The following is a 20,872-nucleotide window of genomic DNA, read 5'->3' as shown; positions in this document are numbered from 1 at the left end:
AAAATGTATTTGAATGATTTAAAGCACAGTGTTGAACATCACAAGGCTCCATTAAACTATTGAAGTCATGCCAAAAAAGAAAAAAAAACAAAAACAAAAACAAATATAAACAAGTATAAGATGTCAAAACAAAAAACATTGACCAACTTCAACAAAATATTGTATCATGTTTACAATCAAAACAATAATAATAAAGAAACAAAAACAAAAGAAGATTAAAGATGCAACAAAACCACTAATAAAGGCGCAAACAAATCACTATCAAAGTAAGTCATTTTTCTTGTTCATGTCATGGTTATACTTTAGCCATGCCAACCGACAATCATCATCAGGTTGATTGAGAAAAATCACCCGCATTTCTTTTTTGCTCAACAAGTTACAAGCAAAACACCAAAGTTCAGTTTTATGTTCTAGTCCAGGAACATTCTTTAATATCACCATTGCAGATTCAATATCTTTCTCTGTCGAAGGTGCAGAGGTTGTGGTGCTCTTATTTTCCAAATACTTCAAAAGAGAGTGAATGTCTTCCTTTAGTGAGGAAGCTCCAGAAACTTTCTTCTTTTCCTTGTTGTCTTCTCTATTAAATTTTCGCTTGAGCGATGACAAAGATGGAAACACAATGTCGTTGCCCATATTACTTGTTTCTTTGATTCCAAATCTTGTGTCATTCTCCATTCCCAAATCATTATATTTACTATCATCAATTTCAACATGTTCTTCAAAATCAGGCAAATCATCATTTTCCTCACAATCTCATCATTGTCACCAACGCAATGCACACGTTGTTGGGTTGATGCCCTTGCCTTTTCCCCCGTTGCAGCAACATCAGAAAATAACTTATCATATCGAACCAAACGAGTGATAAATCTTTATTTCTAAGACATACTCTCCATTTTCCTGCAATAATAAATTATATTATAGCAATCTAAGATTTAACGATCAAATAAACAATTTTATATAAATAAAGTTAGAAAACTTACACTAAGTTTTCTCTCCCACCATTCATCGGAGGCATCTAGTGAATTATTTGTAGGATTCCAACCAACTCCGGTTTTCATATGCATTAGCTTCTTGAATAATAACCAATCTTTCTTCATGGAATCCCAGTGGTTTCGAAGTTGCTTGTACACATATGTTTTTTCAGTTGCCTCATTAAACATTCTCACTAAATTTTTTCATCTATTCGCATTAAGTGACCATTTGGTCGATTGCCCAATAAAATTTCCTCCTCGCACAAATCAACAAATTTCAGCGATAGAAATGTATTCCACCTTGCATTTGAACGCCCTTCACTTTGTTGATTTGTTTTATTTGAATCCTTGCTTGTATTCTTACTCAAAATTGGCTTTGACGTGAGTTCTTTGTTTCTACTGTCTTGATTTTCCATTTCCAAACTATATTGCAAACCAAAATAAATAAATAAAAATCTGACTTCCAAAGATGACTTCAAAAGAAAAATTATAAATCAACCTATGCATATAATTTTTATTAAAGGTATAAAGTACGACTCCTAATTTTAAATAGGCAACAAGTATTATCGTACAAATAAAATTTAAATCTTTACTTGACAATAAAACTAGAAAACATGCTAAATCCCCATTGAACAGAAGGTAGGCTGTTGGGCAACTCAAATTTTACCATACATTGTCATGCTAAATCCCCATTGAACAGAAGGTAGGCTGTTGGGCAACTCAAATTTTACCATACATTGTCATGCTAAATCCCTTGTGCATTGTACCACCCAATAAAAATAAAAAAATAAAAAAAAAAGCCAATAAGAGAAGACAACACAAGCATGCAAACACGAGCAAAGAATGTTAACATGTTTCATTTCAGAAAAAAGATGTTAAACTAAAATAAAAAGCTCATTTATTCATCATCATGTATTTAAATCAATGGTTTAAAAAAGGGCAATATGAATAAAACGTGTACAAGCAATTCCCACTAAAAACTTAAGAAATTCAAATTCAAATCTTTAAAAGATAAACACACACACACACACCAAAACAATGAAAATCATTAATTTGAACATCAACCAAAAATCCACATCTCTCTGAATATTTTTCACATAGTTAGCCAAGAAGTCCTCGAGAAAAGCTCGAGTCCAAGAAATACTCATCTAATCATACATCTGAAGTAAAGTTTCATCAAAGTGTTTGACCATGCTTAAATTTGATTTAAAATAAATAATAGGAATAAATTTAATAAAAAAGGGAGAAGACAATTGAATGCTTCACCGGATATCATGTACGTGTGTTTAAGAAACACATGAATGTGTGTGTGTTCTACTAATTACAAAGTTATCATGTGCGCATATCTTCATGCTTCAAACATGTGTTAACCCCACATGGCATGAAGTGTGTTGAAGAAAATCAATCCAATACATGAACATACATGGTAGTTCACTGAAAGAGAAAGCAGTAAGAACCCAGAGAAATAAAAGAAAATGAATTGGAAGCGTTAGGGTGGAGCCACGTTAATCACTACTCAAATACGAACAATTGCGCATATGCTTGAGCATCAAATATTTTCTTTCAATCCCAATCCCAAATTAAAAAAAGTATGATTCTTCATCATGATATTATTACTTTAATCAACAAAAATGGCCAATATGAATAAAACACGCAGAAGTAAAGTTTCGCATCTAAAAACTTAAACAATTCAACCTCAACTCTTTAAAAGGAAAAAAACACGAATGAAAATCATTAGTTCCAATAGCAACCGAAAAGCGAAATCCCTTCAAATATATTTCTCACATTTAACCAAGAAGAGCGAAAGTTACCGTTGAACAACACGTCCTTTGTAAATAGAATGCAAATTTCATAACAAGCTTTGAAATTTGAACTTAGTATCATAGGAACATTTATTTCTATAAATTTAACATAACGCGTGCATAACTATTCAGTCCAAACTCTTATCAGCTACCAACACCCTTGAAAACCACATAAATTTAGATTCATAATTTGTTAGTCCAAACCTTCCCACTGCAGAACCAGCCACATCTACACCACCGTCACGAACAGCTGGGTCATACTTCTCATCTTCCGAATCATCCTCGGATTCATCCACAGAGCAAACATCGGGCATATTTTGAACCCTTGTGCATTGGACCAACCATAAAAAAAAGGTAATAAGAGAAGACAACACATGCATGTAAACACAACCAAAATATGTAAATGTGTTTCATTTCAAAAACAGATGTTAAACTAAAATAAAGAGCCCATTTATGAGATATTGGAACATTCATCCAACGTTTGAGCTCCCACACTACCGAGGTACTTCACCCAAGTAAAATAACTAGGTCGAGCAATCACGATCCCCACCACTGAAATACACAAACACAACACAGCTTAAGATTATGAGCTGCGATTAATCGCATACCTCAACAATGACTAGAACATGACTTTCCAACTAAGAAAATATTCAATCTAGAATGTATAAATACTCAACGAATGCCAAACATCACATATGCATATAGCATATGACTTCCCAACAGTGGCAATCTAAAATTTGGAACATTTAAATACTAAACTAATGGCAAACTGCAAACATCATAAAGCAAAGTAATGAACAAACAGAGCATACGCGCTTCCAAGTAAGAATATTCTAAAGCTAGAATATAGAACAACTCGACTAATGATAAAAGAATAAATTAGTTGCACATCAAGGTACCACTTCCGAAGGCGGTCATTTGCCTCAGTTCTTTTATATTTACGACTTTCATCATCTACGTGGCCAACTGGAATCGTAATATCATCATCGCCATCCTAAAAATATATAACAGAATTAACTTCCAAACTTCATATGAAACAAAAAGATGAAAAAAAAAGTTTAGCATATGAGGATACATCTATATTCCTCTTTTTCGAGCCTACTCCAAATTATGGCTTTTGATATTAGTTTCAAGCTTGGTCGAAGGCTCCACTTATGCTTTGGGTGAAGCCTCACTCTAGCATTGCACAACACCAATCCGCAGCTAAGAGAATTTTCACATATTTAATAAAAAGCACCATGCCGCAAGAATACCACTACATTTGATTACAACATTTAGAACTTGTTGACCAGCAGGACGCATATCTCTGCTTTGTCATCTATGTGCACCCTCTCCATTTCATCTTTTATAGTTATTGACTAGAACATGTGATTTACAAATTCATAGAGCAATCGTTAAATTAGCACAAGTAATGAACCCCTGTTCTGAAGAGTTAAAAAGAACTTGTTAAATCCAAATTCCATAATGAACAGACCGGGGATTTTATTTCATTTTAACTTTGTTCGAATCTCGTGGCACTGAAGATTGAAATTTCAAGATTGTAAACCAGGAGATTTCTTTTTGAGCATTCAAATGAACCCGGAAAAAGGATAAATGGTACCTTGATCTCACATAGCATTACATCACCCCGCCAAACAACACCTCGAAAAAGACGAGGCTCAGCATTTTCGTCCCTCTGCGCCAAAAATGTCAAGCAGAAAGCGAAATACCGAAATGGTTAACCTTGACAACATTCTCGAGACGGAAATTGCTTCGCTGTAACCAACCCAAAAATACACAAACAAAATCATCATGCCTATTAAGCAAACAAGGCTATTATTAACAATATCAAATCATTCGTCTAACTTTTTTCTTATTGTAGAAGTTTAAGGTTGTTTCCGCCTTTCCCCTGATGTAAGCTAAATGGCCGGAATGAAAAAAAGTACACCCTCCACCGCATACATATTTTTTTGGATCCTTATAATCATCACATAGCTGTAAACAAAATTAAACAAAGTTTAGTTTTCGACCAAAATGCCTAAACATGGTGTGTACTTATATTAAAGATAGTACCGAATTTTAATCATGATTAACTATCGAATAATGATACAGTGTAAACCAAATTAACTATCTAATATATAGTATGGTAGAAGAATACGATAAATTCTTCTTCCCCCAATTCAATTCTGCGCGTCTTCAGCTAATTACACATATCAGAAACTCAATTTGTATCAAGAAGAAGAAGAAGAAAACAAAAAAATTACCCGGAAATACTCGGAAGAGAAATACGATCACGAGAGCGCCATAATACATAATTTTGTGTAAAAATTTAAGACGTAAAAATTTGGTACACGAATTGTAAATGAATTATTGAAAATAATTTAATTGGTATATAATCAAACTCAAAAGTTAATTTTATCCTTTATTTAAATTACTTTTAAATTAAATATTGTTATTAAATTGATTAATTAAACTACATACATATTTTTGTCTTTTAAATTATTATATTAATTACAATTGTAAATATAAATTTATATTTACTAATTACTATACTATAAAAAGAATATTATATATCATTATACAAAAAAAATATTCAACGTAAAATTTATAGATTATAAATGAAAGACACACACATATATATAATTTTTAATTTGATTAATATAAAGAATAATATTATCACATAAACAAAAAAATATATATCGTTTATTATATATTTTTAATATATATTATTTTTGAATATATAATTTATCAATTGTTATATATGTTTGTGTATGTTCATGTTTGTATTAATTAATATTTACAATGTTTTGTACAATGAGTACGATTTTTTTTCTATAATATAAAATTTAAATAAATATAAATTTATGTTTATAATTGTATTAATAAAATAATTTTTAAAAATAAATTGTGTATCTATTTTAATTTAACAAAAATATTAAACTTTAAAATAATGTAGTTGAAGGGTAAAATTGACTTTATAAATTGAATATGTACCAATTAAACCATTTTCAATAATTCATGTACTAATTTGACATTATACCAATACTTCTCAAGGTCTTTTTTAATTTTGTGTAAAAAATAAAGTCTATCATGAGATGATTGTCACGAATTTTTATCCATAACAAGAATCAATACTACATTAAGGTACCGTTTGGTACAAGTACAATTAGTACTTGTACAACTTTTACTATCCAATCTCGCGTTCTTCTCGTCATATTATTTATCCATCTATTAATTATTTATTTTACATCAATCAAATCATTAATCATTTATCTTACATCAATCAAATCATTGAATTTAAATTACTATATTACCCTTATAAATAATATAATACATATTTTATTTATTCTTAAAAGGACAAAATGGTAATTTATATTTTTAATATAAAATTCAATCAATCAAATCAAATAAACTATAATCTATCAATCAAATCAAATACTAAATTAACTATCATTTTTTATTTATTTTATATTACATTATATTACTTATTCAAGTATTATTTATTCTATCCTCGAACCAAACGGTACCTAAATATAATGTTTTTTTATGAGTGACCCAAATAGGATATTTTTTTCACAAATTGACCTGTGAAACCGTTTCACGGAGTTTTTGTGAATTTTATATAATTACAATTAAATTTGTTAACCTTGAAATTATGAAAATTACACAATAATATTAAATATCAATTTCACGGAGTTTTTGTGAATTTTATATAATTACAATTACATTTGTTAACCTTGAAATTATGAAAATTACACAATAATATTAAATATCAATAAAAAAATTGACTATTTATTGGGACATTAAATTCCTACAAAAAGATAAATAGTTTATTAATTGATATTTTAATATTTTTGTGATAAAATCAAAATTTTAAATTTAGATTACATCTTTGTTGCGTGATTTTTGTTCGCAAGCGTACGGTGTCAAGTTATAATTTAGAAATTAAGTATAAGTCGATTCCACAGAGAATAAATCAAATTATATTATATTAAATATTTGAAACTAATAAAATCTTAATACTATTTAGAGCTACTAAAAAGAGTTGATTTTAATCATCTAAAAATTACAATAAATAAATTTAACTAACAATAAATTTGCAAGACGAAAGATCACGGAGAGTAAATTCTAGAGATTCGACTTCACTTGACTTCCACTAAGATTAATCCATATTTATTGCTTAATTATAAATTTTTTTAGTTTATTAGTCAAGAATCCGTATTATTTTTCACTCATTTTCCCAAGTGATGGTAGAAGTTCGTATCTAATATTAAACTCAATATTTCTATCAAAGTTTGAATATTAAATTCTGTAAATAGCACAATAATTCTAATGGCTTCAATGAAGTTATATGTATTCCAAACAATATAAACACCAGCGATATATTTTTCTATATCGTATTCAAAATCCCTTCTCCCGAGTGATGAATTTGAAACAATAAATCATTCAATCTATTGTCAGTAAATTGAAAATATTAAAAACAGAAAAACACAAATAAGTACGAAGAATTCAAATATATAAATCAAAAATCTAAATCATGGGTTCAAGTCAAGATCCATCTACCATCTAGACTAAAAAGTTAGTTGATGATGAATTTAAAAAAAAACAATGCATGTTCTTCCAAAAATCCATCAAAACAAAAAGTTAGAATAGAAGATGACAAAGAATTAAGTTAGAATAAACTTTTGCGTCCTCGGATGGTCGTCTTTTGTCTTCGTACCATGTTCTCTTGCTCTTATGCTCTCCAACAATCTCCAGTCGTTGTCCTCTGTTGCAAACCCTAAAAAAAGTCCTCTAAAAACGCCCAAAATTTTATTTTTAAATCGTCGCAAAATGTTTTCAAATTTGAAAAGGATAGTAGCGCGGGTGCGCTGTCCATGTAAAGCTCAGGAGTGAATGGGCTAGGTAACAGGTGATGGTGCGTCGTGCTCTATTCATTGATTTTTTGCTCCGACATCGATACTCGCAATTTGTTTCGCTTCGTCCGTATCTCTTTCTCCTCTTTTCATCTAATTTCACCTTTCTTAACCTACCAAAAAATGATTGTCACCTAAATTCCTGCAAACGACACAAACAAATACAAAGACACATAATATCGCTTGATAAATAACAAAAACCCAATTAAATCATATAAAATATAAATGCAATATTGCACTTATCAAATCCCCAAACTTAAACTTTTGCTAGTCATGAGCAAAATAAAATATAAAAAAAAAAGAGAAAAAGAGAAAAAAACAAAACAAAACAAAACAATGCACACACAAAATAAACAAGTCACAATATCATGTAATGCAATCTGCCTCAAGTGATTTCTCAATCTTATCTACCCAACCTAACACCTAAATAAAATTATGCAACAATTGAGCTTCATAAATTCATTAATCTCACCCTCAAGTTTCAAAACATAATCTGTCAAGTTCAAATTCAAACTCACGCATATCAAAAGGATTTTTCGATCAATATTAGTGTAACACCCCTAAAATATTAGGTAACTATTTGAAATTTAAACTTAATTTCACTATTATTATTGTTAGGAAAGGTTTTGGGGGAAAATGAGAAACTGCTAGAGGAACTGATCTCTTGATATAATTGTAGCAGTTGATCTCCAAAAATACTTAGTTTGGTTCAGTTGAGGTTAATCAACAGAATCATTTTCCTTCTCGTATGTCGATGTTAATTGACCAACTTAATACGTGCGGAATGAGGTCAACTAAAATATTTGAACTTGTAATTTGATGGATTGTACGTGAGTATGATAAACTGAAAGTAAGAACACAAAAGTTTTTTTATGGATGTTCGGAGATTTCAATGACTCCTACATCACCCCTTCTTCCACCTCGTAAGAATTCACTCTAGAAGACTTTGACTATTACAATCAACTTGCAACAGCCCACATCAAGACTAGGACTTATACACACTGTCTATTCTAGAACTTTTAGAAACACTCAAGAACACAGTTCACGACTTCTTCTTCGTACACTGAGGTTTGTAGCACCTCAACTGATATATCACTGATACAACACTTGTTATTACAACAAAACTTATCACTAATTGATCCTCACTAATCTGTTATTCTTGAATACTTGTTCTTGTGTTCTTCGACTCTCAGATGATAGGCTTCAAGATGCTTTCTGTTTGCTTACTTGACTGAGTGGGGATTTCAGTTTACCCTTGATAACTTGAGTAAGTGTGCGAGAATTCTTTTTGAGCCGTATGTGTTTCCAATCCCCTTTGATGTCTATTTATAGTGGGCGGGCAACGGCTCATTTGAATTCAAATTAAATGTCATTATTTTGTCTTTCCGTAGACATTCCCTGACAAAATCATACACTAATTTGTTTTGAATATGTGGTGTCTAGTCTTGTACGATTGATCTTATCCATATGAGGTAGACTGAGGAAGTAACCAATTAGTTTGTGGACGATTCATTTGATCGTTTAGATAGTCTTCGGTTGAGTTTGATATAATTTGGCTTTGATCAACTGACAAAATTTAGCTTATGTAAAACTGATTCAGTTTAGCACCCTAAATTGAATGCAATTTACCTCATTTACTTTGGTTGAGCTTCGGTCAATGTCGACTTAGTTGATGTCTTTCAGTTTAACTCGTTAGTTTGTGTCTTAGCTGGCAAGTGTACGGTGTCGAGTTATAATAAAGGAATTAAGTCAAAGTCGATCCCGCAGAGAATGAATAAAATGATATTATATTAAATATTTGAAACTAATAAAATCTTGATCCTATTTAGAGCTACGAAGATGGTTTGAATTTAATTAGCTAAAAATTTCAATGAATAAAATTAATTAACGATGAGTTCAGAAGACGAAAGTTCAATGACAGACAAATTCTAGAGGTTCGATATCACTTGACCACCAGTCAGTTTAATTTCTAAAGAAATCTATATCGTAGAAAAATTTACTAACCAAGAATTCAATTATTTTCTACTCCCTTTCTCAAGTGATAAGTAGACATTCGTATCTAACATCAAACTCAATATTCATATCAAAGTTTAGATATCAAATTCGGTAAATAGCACAAAAATTCTGTAATGACCCGATTCCATTTTTACAAGATTAATTAAATAAAAAATGGTTAAGCATGGATTAGAGGCTTAATTTGGATTTAATTGGACAATTTTCGGATTTTTGGCCAAGGGCAACTCGGAGGGTCCGAACCCAAGATCGGAGGGTCTGAACCCTTCGGAAGCTCAATTCAAGGATCGGAGGCTACGGTGAGTTCGGAGCGTCCGAACCCCAATTGTATTGTCCGAACTCAGTTAGGCCATGCAGCTGGTGAGGTGTCATTGCTGATCGGACACGCAGCAGTTCGGAGCCTCCGAAGTCGAGATCGGAGCATCCGAACTGTGCATGCAGTGACGTGGTCTGCATGCAGAGATCAGAGAAGCGCTAGAGCTATACCTTCGTCCATCGTCATCCCGCTGAGGACGACTGCCCCAGAACTTGGGCACCACTCCGCTGCAACTCCGGAGCACCTTTCCAACTCCCGGACCAAGCCTAGGAAGGTTGGAAATCACCCAAAAACACCTAGAAAACTCTAAAACTAAGAGAGAGAGAGAGAGAGAGAGAGAGAGAGAGAGAGAGAGAGAGAGAGAGAGAGTGAAAGGTGCGAGAATTCTGATTCTCAAAGGGCCTATTTATAGGAGGAGATCGGAGCGTCCGATCTCCTCCTATAAATAGGCCCTCCGAGAATCAGAATTCTCACACCTTTCACTCCTCTCTCTCTCTCTCTCTCTCTCTCTTGGTTTTAGAGTTTTCTAGGTGTTTTTGGGTGATTTCTAGCCTTCCTAGGCTTGGTCCGGGAGTTGGAAAGGTGCTCCGGAGTTGCAGCGGAGTGGTGCCCAAGTTCTGGAGCAGTCATCCTCAGCGAGATGAAGATGGACGAAGGTATAGCTCTAGCCCTTTATAGAGAATAAAGAGTATGCTATAGCTTAGTTAAGGCTTTTAGAATAATATTTTGATGCATGAGTATTTTGCATTGTAGTTCAGACTTTAGGCTTGGACATAGAGTTGGTGTAGTTTGCTTAGTAGATTTAAGGTACAAAAGTACTGTCCGAGATATCCAAACTAAGTATGCATGTATTATGTGTTTGCATGGTTTATTTTATTATATGACATGATTTTATCTGCATATACCTATCATGACTGTATGTTGCATACATAAGAATATTGATCCAGTATCTTTGAGATATCCTGTAGTAGTAGGGCGCTCACCTATGAGTAGTGGATGGTTGGATACGTATGTCTTGTGTCAGGTCACCGTTATGGTTGGACTTGTACCAGTATCAGGTCACCATTATCCAATGGGTATAGGAGACACCTCCTGATGCGATGGCGCAACGTGCTATGTACCCTGGACCCAGTCTATGAGCTTGTTTCTTGACCTCGTGTCTTGGTACCCTTACACTTGCATTCATGCACACATAATATTGTATATTCATACTCTCATACTGAGCGTTTTATGCTCACATCCTCGTATTGTTGTTTCTGGACACCCTATTCTATGGGGCAGGTTTGCGATTGGATGAGGCAGGTGGTTCCAGGAGGGCTTAGGCTACATGTTTCCAGCAGTATTTACATATTCCTTTCCTTGGGATTGTATTTTTTTATTTGGTTTCCGCTGAATATTTATGATTATTATTGAATTAAATTAAATGCATGCATAAGATCTTGATTAGTAGGTGATCACGGTGCGGGTCACTACATTTATGGTATCAAAGCATGCATAGTAATCTTGGGATATAGATTTTGATCAAGGTAATCGTTGCTTGTCTTGTAGATGGTAGGTCAGGATGATCAGAGTAGTCATGGTAGTGTTGGACGATGAGGTAATGATGATGCTCAGAGACATCATTGGGGATATCGTCAACATCGTGAGAGGCACCACCGTGATGATCACAGGTGTTTTAGTATGCATTTATTTACGCAGTTGGTTCCTAGGCCACTAGTTGGGGGCGAGACCCCAGAGCATTCAGAGAACTGGCTAGAACGAATGGAGAGATGTTTCTAGGAGTTCTGTTGCACTGAGAAACAAAAGATGGAGACTCTCAAATTTCTAGTAGAAGGAAGTTCTAGGAAATGGTGGAGATCTACGTCCGCACCTATCATCGCAGCGCGACAAGTTGTTAATTGGGTTTCGCACATCTTTTCACAAGCTGTACTTTTCTCCCGCACTCCGATGGGCGAAAGCAAGTGGATTACTAGGTTTGAAGCAAGGCTTGATGTCCATTGACAAGTACCGGCAAAAGTTCTTCGAACTGTTGTCTTATTGTCCTCAGATCTCTGAAAGCACCGAGGCCAAGTACAATCTGTTTCTCCAGGGTCTTAATCCAAAAATCTATGATCGAGTAGTTGTGGGCGATGACATGACTTATGAGGGACTAGTTAGTCGATGTCTCCAGGCAAAAGACAGCATCCGACGTAACCGTTCTTTCCTCTCGTCTAGACCCGCGAATTCTTTGGTTCTCCGTGCTAAGTCTTTCAAGAAGTCTGCTTCTTCTTCCTTCGGATCTGGGGGAGTGATGCGTTTTGGAAGAAAAGGTCAGTGTAACCATTGTGGTAAGAATCATCCGAATGACAAGTGTCAGAATGCTGCAGGAGCATGTTCTTGAACATCATTCAAAAATCAAGAGAAAGAAATAAATAAAAAATAAGGTAGATGATGCTTCTCCGTCCCCGAAAGTCGCTTCGTCCGTATTCGCGCCAAGAATGCTTCTTCTCCCTTCTCATTGGTATCTAGCCGTCTTTAGCCGTCCAAAACTGATGCAAACCCTCGATCCTCTCTCAAATAAACCAAGAAATCCTTTTAAAATTCGAGACATAAAAGCTTCAAAAAAATAGAGCAAGTCGGGCTCGGGTGTATCACGACAATTTTTCTTGGGCGCAGGTGCGCTGATAGGAGGGCGTGGGTGCGCTGATCGGCATCACATTTCTTTGGAAATAAAGAGCTCCAGGGCGCGGGTGCGCTAGTGTTCGGGCGCGGGTGCTCCTTGTGTTGTTCCTTCTTGTGCAGAATTCTTGCAAAAATCATATCTTGCGTTCTAGCCATCGGATCGGGCTGAAATTTGGACAGCAGCTTTAAACATCTTATATTACATTTTGAATGGTAGAGATCAGATTCAAATCTTAAGATATGCCAATAACTTCTAGACAATTGCTGCTTCATGATTCCTTCCTTTGCCTCTTCTCGGTGCTCCGCCTTTAATATTCGCACTTCTTTTCGCTTCAATCTTATCTCCTTCTCCTTATTTCATCTATTTCACTTCTTTTACATGTCAAAAAATTATTGTTACCTACATTCCTGCAAACAGCACAAACAAACACAAAAACACATAATATCGCTCAATACATAACAAAGGCCAAACTAAATCACATAAAATATAATTACAAAAATTTCACTTATCAAATTTAGACCGATGAAATATCAAACTATGTAATATTGCGACAATTATTCTCCCCAAAATATTTTAAAAAAGACAAAAATAAGTTATTTAAATGAAATGAATCTTTTTTTTCCAATATGTTGACTACTAAAAGTCATAAAATACATGAAATATGCTTCTAAATAATCCAAAACAAAATAAAATACAAATTTAGTGAATAAATTAATTAATTAATAAACATATGTCATTTTTTATTATTTTAAGTTTGAACTTGACACTTGTTAAAATTAGTCTTTAACAAGTGCCTAGACACTTGTCTAAACTAGAAGGCTTCCATTCTCCTATAAAAATCCCTCCTTGGTTGAGTTTTAGAAGAGTAATCTCTTCAAAAAAAATTTAGCTATGCTGCCAAGGAGTAGGAAGAAGTGAGAGAGAGATAGATGAAAATCAAGTGTAGAGGCAAGAAAATTCAAAGAAAAATATCAAACTTTGTCCAAAATTCCTCAAATTTCTACCCAACAACCCTTTTCTACCCAGAAGTTGAAGTGTGTTGAAGGTGTAACAAGATCTTGATCCAAATCTTTCCATAAAATTCATTTCCGTGAAGAACATTTTCTGAAAAAAATTTCCAGAAACTTGTAACCAAGGTAGTGTCTTCTATCTTGTTTTTCTTATTCTTCTTAGATGACTTTCACTTCGGTTACAAAAGTTGTTTGAAATGTTGTATAGTTCAAGTATATTCCAATAGAGCACCCAAAATGTCACCGGAAGTACTGTTTTTATACAGCCGAAACAAGCTTGGTCACCATCTTTGTTTTTCAAAATCTGGGCAAACTCCATCGGGAATTTCAAAAACTGTTCAACACAAAAGTTGTATATAATACAAAAATACATCTACCTGCCAAATCTTAGCTGCATGTGGAGACTGGATTAGCCACATGCACCGACGCGAGAGTTTCACGCGCCGTCCAAATTTTGTAGATTTCAAGTTCCAATCATTTCTGAACTGTTTTTAAGCTTTTCTGGAAAGTTTGGTGATTTTTGGACGTGTATTTTAATTGTTATGAATTTTTAAAGTTTTAATCAAGACTTTTCGATACAAGTTTTGTCCCAAAATGAGCTTAAAAAGTTTTGACTCCCACTACCGGTCCTAACCAGTGTAAAACCCTTCAAATTATGTTTATAGAAACTTACATTGGCTTGGGAGCATCGACTAGTTCTGAATAGTAAGTTATTCAGGTGACGTTTTGTGGATACCCCGGGTTCAAAACTCAACACAACAAACCAACCGATCAAGCCGGGAAAAATGAAACAATTATATATATATATGTATATATATATATATGGCCGGCGCAGGCGTGATGCGCAGCGGCTGCTTGGCCATGCCCTTGAGCGGTTCGGGCGCGCTTCCGCCTCGAAATACCCTCTATATTTGTTTTTCGACTTTAAGGCCCAAAAATGATGCGATCTCGATACATGGTCAAATAGTATAATTCAAAAGGGTTCAAAAACCATGAAATGAGATAATTATACAACAAACTCAACAATGTATAAATACCCAACATTATTCAAATTACAAGCCCGATATATCAAGTTTAAAACCACACGGAGTACCACTTCTAAACTCATCCCAAGTGTTCATGGCCCTCTATTACTCGGACCTGGATTACCTATTGTAATGCACACACTCAAGATAAAGCAACAGCCAAAAAACCGGTAAGTATAAAACTTAGTATGAACAACGGAAGTATATAAATCAATATACAAGTTCAATGCATTTCAAAATTTATAAAACTCAATCAATACTTTTCAAAATATTTTATGCTTTTGTGATATGCATGATCAATGAAATACTGGCTTCCAAATGACGGGTATCAAGTCATCGAGGTTCGTATCCGACCTCGACATCAAGGTTCACATTAAACCTTAGCAGCAATGTTGTAACTCACCATCGCATCGATGTTGTAACTTGCCGTTGATTTGTCATCAATGTTGTAACTTGCCATTGATGGTATTTAATTCATCTTCAATGTTGTAACTCGCCATTAACGGTATTTCAATTCGAAAAAACGCATACTCAATATGAATGAGATGATGCAATATACAAATATCGATGTTGTAACTCATGCATCTAGCTCGTACTCATTTTAAGTCATCTCAACTCATGTGTATGCTAACACATTCGATTCATATAATGGTCAAATAACAAGTATCGGTAATCACCAAATAATATCAAATAAAACTCATGTCATCAGTCAAATGCATGAATCGAATCATATAAATTAATCAATAGCACATAAACAAGTAAAGTGTGTGATTTTTTTCAGGACTCGAGAAATCAACTCATCTTGAAGTTCAATCCCATTCTTTCCTCGTCAATTCATACCTTCAAATCTCGGTTCCGAAATAGCTCAATCCACAAGCTACAATATAAAATACTCATATCAATTCATATTAATCAAATATCAATATTTTCAAGGCTAGATTCAACTCAAACCTTGATCGAACTCCAAACAACTCGAATTCTTGCAACTTGAATTCGATATACTTCCAATCAAATCTGAAATAGATTGTCATAGATTCATAAATATCGTTCTCAAATTCATCGGTTCCATTAGAACTCAAAAACTCATTCAAAAATTTGAACCGACGGCATAATGGCTAGAACCAAAAATTTCTGAAATTTCTCGACATCAATAAGATAATGTTTCTATCATAATATCATCATCAATTCATCCTCAAATTCTCAAATTATACACAGCCCCTTAAACGAGAATTTTCAGAAAATCATCCAAAAATATAAAACATGTTCAAACGATGGTATTTTCTGAAACCGTCTTAGATATACCATCTCTATTAACTCCAGAACATGTTTATCAAATAAATTCTTGAATCCAACAACACCCAAAATTTCAAACTTGATATAATTTAATAAAACTTACGTAGAAACGTAGCTCTCGTCGCAAAGATTCCGAACTCGTAATTATTTTTGAAATCTGATGGTCGGATGACATCGGATCAGAGGAATAAAAGCTTGAAGAAATATTGGTTATGGCTTCCCTTCCTCTCCCATGACTTCTTCTGAAATGGAATGCATACAATACATGCAACTACCTTAATAATTGCTTCAATTATTAAGAATTTCAGATTTTTTAGTTTAGTCCCTAGAATTTCCCAAAATTACAATTCAGTCCTTGCTTAAATTTTCAAACTTTGATTCAGTCCCTTAATTTCTAAAACTTGGAATTTAAATCCAAAATTCCGTAAATTCTCAAATTAAATATTTTTGGGGCATTACAATTCCTCCCCTCTAATAAAAGATTTCGTCCTCGAAATCTCAGTTACATCTCGATACTAGCAAATATGGATTGAATTACAATGAAACAAATTTCATTCAAAAATCTTGGGATATCTTTGTCTCATATCTTGCTCCAGTTCCGAAGTTGCTTCTTCAACACCGTGTCTACTCCATTGTACTTTAACCAATTGAACTGACTTGTTTCTAAGTTGGTTATCCTTTCTGTCGAGAATCTGAATCGGTCGTTCAAAGTAGATCAAAGTCTTATCCAATTCTGCCTCATCAGGCTGAAGTACATGGGAAGAATCTGGTTGATACTTCCTCAACATAGACACGTGGACATCATGTATACCTGATAGAGCTGGAGGGAGAGCTAATTTGTAAGCAAGATTACCGACTCTGTCTAGAATCTCATATGACCCAATATATCTCGGTGATAACTTACCTCTCTTTCCGAAACGGACTGTACCCTGGAAAGGAGATATCTTCAAGAATACACGGTCACCTTGCTCAAAACTCAGAGGTCTTCGCCTCACATTAGCATATTTGGCATGTCTATCTTGCGCTTGTTTCAATCTCGACTGAATTAACTTTACCTTATCTGACATTTCTCTGATCATATCATGCCCAGTTACTGGTGTCTCTTCAAGATCATCCCAAAACTTCGGAGATCTGCATTTTCTACCATATAACGCTTCAAAAGGAGCCATCTCAATACTCGTCTGATAGCTGTTATTATAGGAAAATTCAACAAGTGGCAAAGAATCCTGCCAACTGGTACCAAAATCAAGTACAAAAACTCTCAACATATCCTCCAGAGTCTGGATAGTCCGCTCTGAATATCCATTGGTCTGAGGATGGTACGCTGTACTCAAATGCAAATGAGTACCGAGAGCTTCCTGCAATCTGTGCCAAAAGTGCGAAGTGAAACGAGGATCTCTATCGGACACAATAGACTTCGGCACACCGTGCAATCTCACAACATCTCTGACATAAATACTGGTCATCTGATCATGTCGATATGTCATCTAATAAGGAATAAAGAAAGCAAATTTTTTAAGCCTGTCCACAACTACCCAGATTGCATCGCAACCCCTCGAGGATCTTGGTAGTTTAGTGACAAAATCCATGGTTATGTGATCTCATTTCCACTCTAGAACTGCTAAATTGTGCAGTAGACCACCTGTTTGCTTTCTTTCTGCTTTCACTTGCTAACGGTTTAGGCATCAGGATACAAATTCTGTTACATATGTTTTCATCTTTTCCACCATAATTGAACTTTCAAGTCATTATACATTTTTCTGCCACCTGGGTGGACACTTAACTTACTGCAATGTGCCTCTTTCAGAATTTGTTGTCTCAACTCAGAGACATCTAGCACAATGGTGCAGTTATTCACAAACAAAATTCCATCATTACTGACCTGATACTTTGACTGATGTCCAGATCTGACTTTCTCTACTGAACTCTGAATGCTCTGATCGAATTTCTGTGCTTCTTTAATTCTCATAAGCAATTCTGGTTCATCTTGGATTGCAAAAATCCTAATCGGCTGAAAATCTGTCACAAAATTCAAACCAAAAGTGCAGAAATCTTCAATCAATTTAGATACAACCATAGACAAGGACAAATCGCATACCTTCCTACTCAGGGCATCGACAGCTGCGTTAGACTTTCCTGGATAATAGTTAATCTCACAGTCAAAATCCTTCAGCAAGTCTAACCAACGCCTCTGTCTCATATTCAGTTAAGCCTGAGAAAAAAAATAATTCAAACTTTTATGGTCAGAGAATATCTCAAAGGTCTCACTGTACAAATAATGTCATCAAATCTTTAGCGCAAAGACAATGGTTGCAAGCTCAAGATCGTGTACGGGATATCGGGTCTCATGTGGCTTCAGTTGTCTCGATGTAGAGGCTATTAAATGGCGTCTCTGCATAAGCACACAACCCAAACCTCTATGAGAAGCATTAGAATAAACAGCAAAACCACATGTACCTGATGGAATAGTCAACACAGGAGCACTAGTCAATCTCTTCTTTAGCTCAATAAATCTTGCCTAACACGCATCTGTCCAAACAAAAGGAGCATTCTTCTGGGTTAATTGGGTAATTGGTCTCGCAATACTAAAGAATCCTTCTCTGCGATAATACCCTGTTAAACCCATAAAACTACGTATTTTAGGAACAGAATTACGTTTATGCCAGTTAATCACTGCCTCAACCTTGCTAGGATCAACTGCAATTTCATCTCCTGAAACAACATGTCCAAGAAATACAACTCTGTCCATCCAAAACTCACACTTGTACATCTTGGCATACAACTGCTCGATTCTCAAAATCTTCAAAATAGTCCTCAAATGTTCAGCATGATCAGTCTCATTCTTGGAATAAATCAGAATATCATCAATAAATATTGCCACAAACTCATCGATATACTTCTGAAAAATCCTGTTTATTAAATCCATGTACACAGCAGGAGCATTTGTCACTCCGAATGGCATAACTAGGAATTCAAAATGGCCATATATGGTTCTAAATGCGGTCTTAGGCACATCTGCCTCTCTGACCCTTAATTGATGATACCTAGATCTTAAATCAATTTTTGAATAGACAGAAGAACCCTGCAACTGGTCAAATAAATCATCTATACGAGGCAAATGATACTTATTCTTTATAGTGGCCTTGTTCAACTGTCGATAATAGATACATAATCTCATCGACCCATCTTTCTTCCTCACAAATAGTACCGGAGCGCCCCAAGGTGGAACGTTCGATCTAATGTAACCTTTGGCTAACAAATCCTCAAGTTGTTCTTTGAGTTCCTTCAATTCTAGTGGTGTCATTCTATAAAGAGCTTTGAAAATAGGCAACATATCAGGCATCAATTCAATACTGAATTCTAGTTCACGGGCTGGAGGAAAGCCCAGAATTTCATCTGGAAACACATCTGCAAATTCACTGAAAACTGGAATATTTGCCAACTCTGGGATAGATTTCAGTACATATACTGCATAGATCAAAAATCCCTCGGCCCCTTTCTACAGTAAATGGGTCATAGATAACATTGAAATCAAAGGGATCTTAGCTCTAGAACCCTTACCATAAAATATTCAGTTTTCTGCCATATCTGGTCTAAACTTGACTATTTTATGAAAACAACCCACTGTTGCCCTGTACTTGGTTAGCACATCGATCTCAATAATACAAGAAAGATCAGATAACCTAAGTACTGTGCAATCAAGTTCAATCACATTACCCTCAAACTGTAGATTACATCCTTTGACGATACTCACAGATATCTTCCCTTTGCCCAAAGGTGAAGAAATAGCAAATACATATGGCAAAGGATCAACAGGCAAGGCATGCAATGCAACAAATCTCTCAGAAATGAATGAATGTGATGCACCTATATCAATCAATACATAAGCAGGATAACCAGAAAAAACACAGTTACCTGCAATCACATCATCAGGTGTAGCCTGAGCCTGATACTCTGTAATAGCATAAACTTGTGATTGCTGTCTTGGAGGTTAGCCTACACTCTGGCTTCCTCCCTGTCTATTCTGACGCTGAAAGGAATGTATCGAAGTAGCCTATCTGTTAGAGTTAGCTATAGATATCGAAGAATTTCCACCACATGGAGCATCAGGACCACGTGAAGGACACACCCTGGCATAATGTCCTGGTTGATTGCACAATCTACAATTGCCTGGGACTCCCTTGCAATCATCACTAAAATGTCTTCCCCCACACTTGTTACAAAACCAAGTTGAAAATCCCAAACTCTGGACTGAACTAGACTGTCTCTACCCACTGAAGCTAGAGGAACCACTCATGCCTTTTAAATTGCTTGCCTTTTGGCCTGAATCGATCTCTACGGCCACTACTGCTACCACCTCCCTCGTATCTGCTCTGTGGCTGAAACTATGACTGAGGTTGTGGTTGTGGTTGTGGTTGTGGTTGTCCCAAGGGTTGAGACACAAATAGAGTTCCTCTTTGTCTAATAAGACCAGCTTCAGCCCCCTTGGCTTTGTAAAGAGCATCAGCAAAATTATTCGGTCTCCCAGCATTCACCAACTTGTGGCTAAGGGCTTTTATGACTCTATGTAAAACAATCTTTTGTTTAATATAATTTACACTTTTATAATGGTATTGACTTTATCTTTCTTCATATTGTTATATTATGATATAATATTGTTGTTTTTGATAAAGACCTTGAATATACTATAGTGTATGTACGATGTGGTAGCACATGGGGATGGCAATCATGAAACACATCTTATAGTCACTGTATATTCTAAACTGTTCCTAGTCAATTGAGCCGTCCGCAAAAAGGGATAAGGATCGCTCGAGATTGAGATTAGCATTTGCGATGCCGAGTACCACGTTTCATTGGTATGGAACATAGAGATGTTCAAAGCATG

The 20,872-nt window shown here is 34.9% G+C and overlaps 3 protein-coding genes across 5 annotated transcripts; all 3 read right to left on the bottom strand.

The window, feature by feature from the left end:
* Nucleotides 1-232: 232 nt before the first annotated feature.
* Nucleotides 233-5,099, bottom strand: LOC140873550 (uncharacterized). Of its 3 annotated transcripts, none has more exons than XR_012148071.1 (7): nucleotides 5,017-5,099; nucleotides 4,619-4,747; nucleotides 4,374-4,528; nucleotides 3,673-3,767; nucleotides 2,978-3,325; nucleotides 981-1,394; nucleotides 233-897 (listed from the first exon to the last, which is right to left on the bottom strand). XR_012148071.1 is itself a non-coding variant. In XM_073276714.1 (7 exons), the coding sequence occupies exons 3-6, from the start codon at nucleotides 4,389-4,391 to the stop codon at nucleotides 1,166-1,168; spliced, it is 462 nt and encodes a 153-aa protein (XP_073132815.1). In that variant the 5' UTR covers nucleotides 4,392-4,528; nucleotides 4,619-4,747; nucleotides 5,017-5,099; the 3' UTR covers nucleotides 233-897; nucleotides 981-1,165. The 3 variants fall into 3 exon arrangements, 2 of the variants coding, with proteins under 2 accessions (XP_073132815.1, XP_073132816.1); XM_073276714.1 differs by having other exon boundaries at nucleotides 2,978-3,097; XM_073276715.1 differs by lacking the exon at nucleotides 5,017-5,099 and adding an exon at nucleotides 4,911-4,983 and having other exon boundaries at nucleotides 2,978-3,097.
* An 11,439-nt stretch (nucleotides 5,100-16,538) lies between these two features.
* On the bottom strand, nucleotides 16,539-17,156 carry LOC140873529 (uncharacterized). The gene has a single exon (XM_073276697.1). The coding sequence runs from the start codon at nucleotides 17,154-17,156 to the stop codon at nucleotides 16,539-16,541; it is 618 nt and encodes a 205-aa protein (XP_073132798.1).
* A 545-nt stretch (nucleotides 17,157-17,701) lies between these two features.
* Nucleotides 17,702-20,518, bottom strand: LOC140873527 (uncharacterized). Its single transcript, XM_073276696.1, has 6 exons — nucleotides 20,287-20,518; nucleotides 19,903-19,941; nucleotides 19,613-19,854; nucleotides 19,234-19,486; nucleotides 18,643-18,951; nucleotides 17,702-18,123 (listed from the first exon to the last, which is right to left on the bottom strand). The coding sequence occupies exons 1-6, from the start codon at nucleotides 20,516-20,518 to the stop codon at nucleotides 17,702-17,704; spliced, it is 1,497 nt and encodes a 498-aa protein (XP_073132797.1).
* Nucleotides 20,519-20,872: the final 354 nt, after the last annotated feature.

Source organism: Henckelia pumila, unplaced genomic scaffold (genome assembly GCF_033568475.1).
Source record: "Henckelia pumila isolate YLH828 unplaced genomic scaffold, ASM3356847v2 CTG_627:::fragment_1, whole genome shotgun sequence".
Lineage (NCBI taxonomy): Eukaryota > Viridiplantae > Streptophyta > Magnoliopsida > Lamiales > Gesneriaceae > Henckelia > Henckelia pumila.
The sequence above is the reverse complement of the archived record's forward strand: the minus strand, read 5'-3'. Positions and strand labels throughout refer to the sequence as shown.